Below are 5,157 nucleotides of genomic sequence, written 5' to 3'. Positions count from 1 at the left end.
AATGAAGAGGGTGAACTTGTGCAATCCATTCCCACAATTATGAAGCCTCTGTATAAGAGGATATTTGTTTGCTACGAGGGTGTGAAAATTGGATTTTTCGTTGGTTGCCGACCTTTCTTTGGTCTTGATGGTTGCCATCTTAAAAGCTTGTACAAGGGTATTTTATTGTCTGTCGTTGGACTTGATGCAAACCTCCATTTTTATTCCATTTCTTATGCCATGGTTGAGGCTAAAATCAATGCAGGTTAGAGGTGATTTATGGATCACTTAATGGAAGAAATTGGAGAGAGACATCCCAATGGTCAGCCTTGGTGCATAATGAGTGATAGGCAGAAGGTAATTCTTCATTTTTGAACTTTTCTACTTGTTTATTCTTCAATTTTTAACTTGTGAATTAGAATATTCGATACTTAAGTGTGCAAGAATAATTAAATCAGTCTTGGTGCTTGTTGATTAAGCTGATTGGAAACAACTCTCTCATACATGGCTGCTTGTTGATTGTAATTAATATTTACACATGCCTTGTTCTTCTACATGGTGCAGGGTTTAATTGAGGTTGTTAGTCATGTACCTGATAATCACCATCGTTATTGTTGTTTTCACATTGAAAATAACATGGTGAAAGAGTATGGAACTTCTGATCTAAAGAACATGTTTTGGGCAGCTGCTGGAATAGGAAATTTCCAAACTTTTCAGCGTATTATGGACCAAATTAAGGAGTTCAACAAGGATGCATACAAGTGGGTGACTGACATTGATGCTAAACATTGGCCAATGAGTTGTTTTGACACAACTTCAAAGGTCGAAAATATGACAAACAACCATGTTGAATCTTTCAATGATTGGATCGATGAGATACGTTTCAAACCACCAATTGAGATGCTAGAAGGTCTTCGAATCCAAAACGCAGACATGATGTGCTCAAGAAGGGTTACATCTGAAAGATGGAATGAAAAGCTAACACCAAAGGTACATCTAAAGGTTAAACAATTATTGAGGAGAGCAAGATATGCTCAAGTTAGACGAGTAGGCCCTAATGAATTTCAAGTTGACTACATGAGCAAAAGGTGTGCAATGAGGCTAGATGCAGGATGGTGTATATGTGGCCAATGGCAGATTAGAGGCATCCCACGTGTTCATGCAACTGCATGTATCAACCATATCAAGGCCAATATCAATGACTATTGTTCAGAATATTTCACAACTGAAATGTGGAGAAAGACTTATGAACCTGTGATACATCCAATCCCTGATGAATCTATGTGGATTAGACATGATGTTGAGCCTTTGTTACCCCCACCCATTATAAACCAGCCAGGTAGACCGAAAAAACACTGCAGATAGAAAGTGGTAGGAGAAGAAAGGACTGTGAAGCCAGTTTCTAGCACAAAAAGATGCAAAAATTGTAACCAACTTGGTCATACAATACGTACTTGCAATGCACCTCCGTTTGTCAAACAACTAGCACCTCCAGCTCCACCTACAGGATGAGGGAGGAGACGAGGCAAGGGAAAAGGCAAGGGATGAGGCAATGATCAAGCTACAATGTCTGATGCACCAATTACAGGTTCTGAACAAGGTAACACAAAGAGAGGCAGGGGAAGACCACATGGCAGAGGTCGTGGAAGAACTCATGGTACCACAGTTCAGGTAGCATTTTGTAAATTATATATGAATTTCTAAAATAGAAATCTTTGGTGTGTTTTTACTTACTTTATTATTTCAGGAAAATTATCAACCATCAGAAAGGATTGAAGAACAGATACCACATAATGCAGAGGAGCTTAACACATTTGAAATGCCTCAAGATCTCTTCCAGACTCAGCCTACACAGAGAAGTTGTTGAAGTTGCCAAAGTTGGTGTCTTATGAAATATGTGTTGTTGAAGTTGTATTTTGAAATGTAATACTCTATGTATGCCGGAGTGTTTTGGTTAGTGCTATTGGCACTAAGGATTATCAGGTTTACATGTTTTAGTTACTACTTTGGACACTAAAATGTAACATGTTTATATGTTCTGTTTAGTGCTTTGGACACACAAAATTAGTAGGTTTATATGTTTTGGTTAGTGCTTTGCACACTAAACTTTAGTTTGTTTAAATGCAATAATAATGTATTTTTGTTTTACATTTTGGTTCAATTATGATTTATGGTTACTTTTCCTAGGCAATTATACAACAACTTACCTCTAATATTGACACCATTAAACAATAACAACCCAAATTGATATTAAACAAACTGACATTAATGTATTATAAATGCAAAGTCAAGTACAACTTCTGTAATTGCAGCCAAAATCCACTAAGTACTGCATCTTCATTGTCATACACAAAATTAAGAACATCAATAACACACATATTGCTCCCAAAATCTTCACCAACAAGTGACCAGTAGCTACATTTGCTTCCAATCTTTGTAATCTTTTTAGAATAATTGGATCATATCAAAATGAAGTTTCTTCTTGGTCTCTATCTTCCTTTTCAAAACCTTCATTTACAAAATATCCATCTACCCACCATGAGAAGTAATTACACCATTTCTCTCCAAAGGGACAGCGAAAGTAAAGTCTGTTTGGGTTATTAATTGATTCACTAATCCTCACATGACATTTTTCGCCACACATGAATCTTCTATTTCTGAATCTTCAACCATTTTAGGAAAATGAATTGTTGTTGTAAGATGTCATTGCCCTGTTAACAAATGTAGTCATTTGACACAAACAAAATCCAAATAAAAGACATGAAACCCTAAAACATTAGTAACTTTCCAAAATACTCAAAACTCTAAATTTAGAGCAAAAAACCATCCAATGAGAAAATAGATCATCAAATAAAAAAAATAAACAAGACATACCTTCTGAATAAAGTTATATTTTAAAATATTGAAAGGAAACCCACAACAAGGCTCAACGTCAATCATTATTTTAATCATGAATGAAACCATTATCATGGAACAACTTTTAAAGTGGGATGGCAACCTTGGAGTTAATAGATTTAGATTACAAAAGTGGGAGCAACTTTCTGCATCTAGAGGACAAAGTTTTCAAGGACTCTATATTTGCTAAGTTATAGCAACACACAACTTGGTAGAAATCCAGTTGACATTGGTTAGAAGGATGACCAAGAACGACTCACCCCTACAAACTCAAAAGGCCAATTTGACATGTAATGGATCTCGATAATCAAGCATCCAACTGAATAGCCATTGAGCATAGACACAAGCAATGCATCTTAAGTCTGTATCAAGCCACAGTAATAGCTAAAATTAAGATGTTCTCTAGTCAACCGAGGTTCCACATACAGTCAGAAAAGAAATAAGAACTTCCATACAACTCATGAAGCTTAGACAACCAATGCAATTATCTAGTATTGAAATACCCTCTTAACGACTTCTAGCGGCATCACTACCTTACACTATATCAGAGACTTGCTTCCTGTTGATTCTCATCCATCATCCATGTTGTAATATCAAAGTTTCAAACAAACAATCAGTATCGCAACTAGAAACTCGATCTCGTTTATCTTTATCAAAAATCAAGAACTTGTTAAAAGACCCAGAATTCAAGAAGCATTCATCCATTTCATACTTAAAACTAGTGTGTGCAAAAAGCTTCATCTATCTAACATAAATAATGGAAGCTACAGATTCGAAAACATCAATAATTTTTCAAAATACTCAAAACTCTAAATACAGAGCACAAAACCATCCAAAGAAGATTTTTTCCCACACCAATGGATGAAAATACAAGCGAAATGAAAGGAAACAAAATTTTCAAAAAAAAAAAAAAGCAAAGGACGATCAATATACATAACCGTAGCTTGAAAGATAAAAAAATACTAGAAAAAAATTGTAGCTTGATGGAGGAAGGACATACCTTTCGAGTGGCCTTCAATCTTGTGCAGTTGACTCCTTCAAGGAGAAATGCACAAAAACTAGAAGCTTTTCTTCATCAACAATGGTGGTCGTGAACTTGTGTGAGGAAGACGAAAAGACAGGTCGTGAACTTGTTTTAATTTTTCTATGGGTAACCTGTTGTACTTGTTTTATTTTAGTTTTTTTATTAATTTGTTTTTTCTAAAATGCTTTTTTATTTATTTCAAAAATAAAAAATATATTTAAATCAAATTAATATCAAAGTCAAATTAAAGTTGGGGTTATTTTGGTCGTATTTAAAAAAAGTTTGACCAAATTCGGGCTTAGGGTATCATTTTGTTCCATTTTGCAAAACATAGGGTCCAAATTGTCATTTAAAAAAACACGGGGTCCGATTGGTAACTTTTGCGAAACACAGGCCCAAAATGGTATTTACCCTATATTTTATTAAGAGAAATTCAGATTTATCATTTAGAAAATTTTAGTTGCAAAATTTTAACATTTTTATTTTTTGTAAAAAATGTACAAATTAATGACATGGAGTGTACTTAAAGAAATACATATTTCCTAGTTTATGGAATGTGGTGTATTTAGTGTGGGGTATAAATGTAGCTTTATTATTATTATTATTGTTGTTCTTGTTGTTGTTGTTACAACCAGATTTCGAGAATGGAGATTTTTTTATCTCGAAACTCAGACTCGTAAGGTGTATGCTCGAGATAAGAAAATTCGTCATGTAATCAACATTAATGAGAAAGTCAAGTACAGTCTCGCTAAGCAGTAATGTGACAACATCAGAATTGGTGAGCTCGGAAACTACGTGGTCTCAGAGGAGTTCTGAGGTTATAAGACAGGCTCGAAGCCACAATGACACTAGTTCAACACTTGTATAAATCTCCTACCATCATACAAGACAGTTCGATCTTGAGCGTTGTGAGCTTGGAGAGGATGATCTCAACAACATTACTTGTTGAGAACACAGGCAAACCGAGGTGTCGAGCTCGTAATGGGTGAACAGTCTCAAAGGCGTGTGAGTCTAGTGTCCAAGCTCGTAAGCTGTGTGTGAACATGTTTATTATTGTAAAATCCCTATGTTTAAGGGATCAAATGTAATCTATTATTAAATCCCAAATATCATGGGATATATACACGTACGTAGTAACTGTATGCATTTAATTGCATTTATTTAATTGATTTGTATAATATCTCCCCAAAATCTGTGGGAAGATATTCGGTGAACCACTCTATAAATAGAGTGGAACAATTCATTTGTAAGGATTGAAA

General features: G+C 34.9%; 1 protein-coding gene across 1 annotated transcript; it reads left to right on the top strand.

Annotated features, from left to right (window-relative positions):
* Window positions 1-270: 270 nt before the first annotated feature.
* Window positions 271-1,846, top strand: LOC133784718 (uncharacterized). Its single transcript, XM_062224000.1, has 4 exons — window positions 271-336; window positions 544-1,318; window positions 1,568-1,650; window positions 1,727-1,846. The coding sequence occupies exons 1-4, from the start codon at window positions 271-273 to the stop codon at window positions 1,844-1,846; spliced, it is 1,044 nt and encodes a 347-aa protein (XP_062079984.1).
* Window positions 1,847-5,157: the final 3,311 nt, after the last annotated feature.

The sequence above is a fragment of the Humulus lupulus genome, chromosome 6 (assembly GCF_963169125.1).
Source record: "Humulus lupulus chromosome 6, drHumLupu1.1, whole genome shotgun sequence".
Classification (NCBI taxonomy): domain Eukaryota; kingdom Viridiplantae; phylum Streptophyta; class Magnoliopsida; order Rosales; family Cannabaceae; genus Humulus; species Humulus lupulus.
Note: the sequence above shows the minus strand (reverse complement) of the source record. Positions and strands in the feature narration are given on the sequence as shown.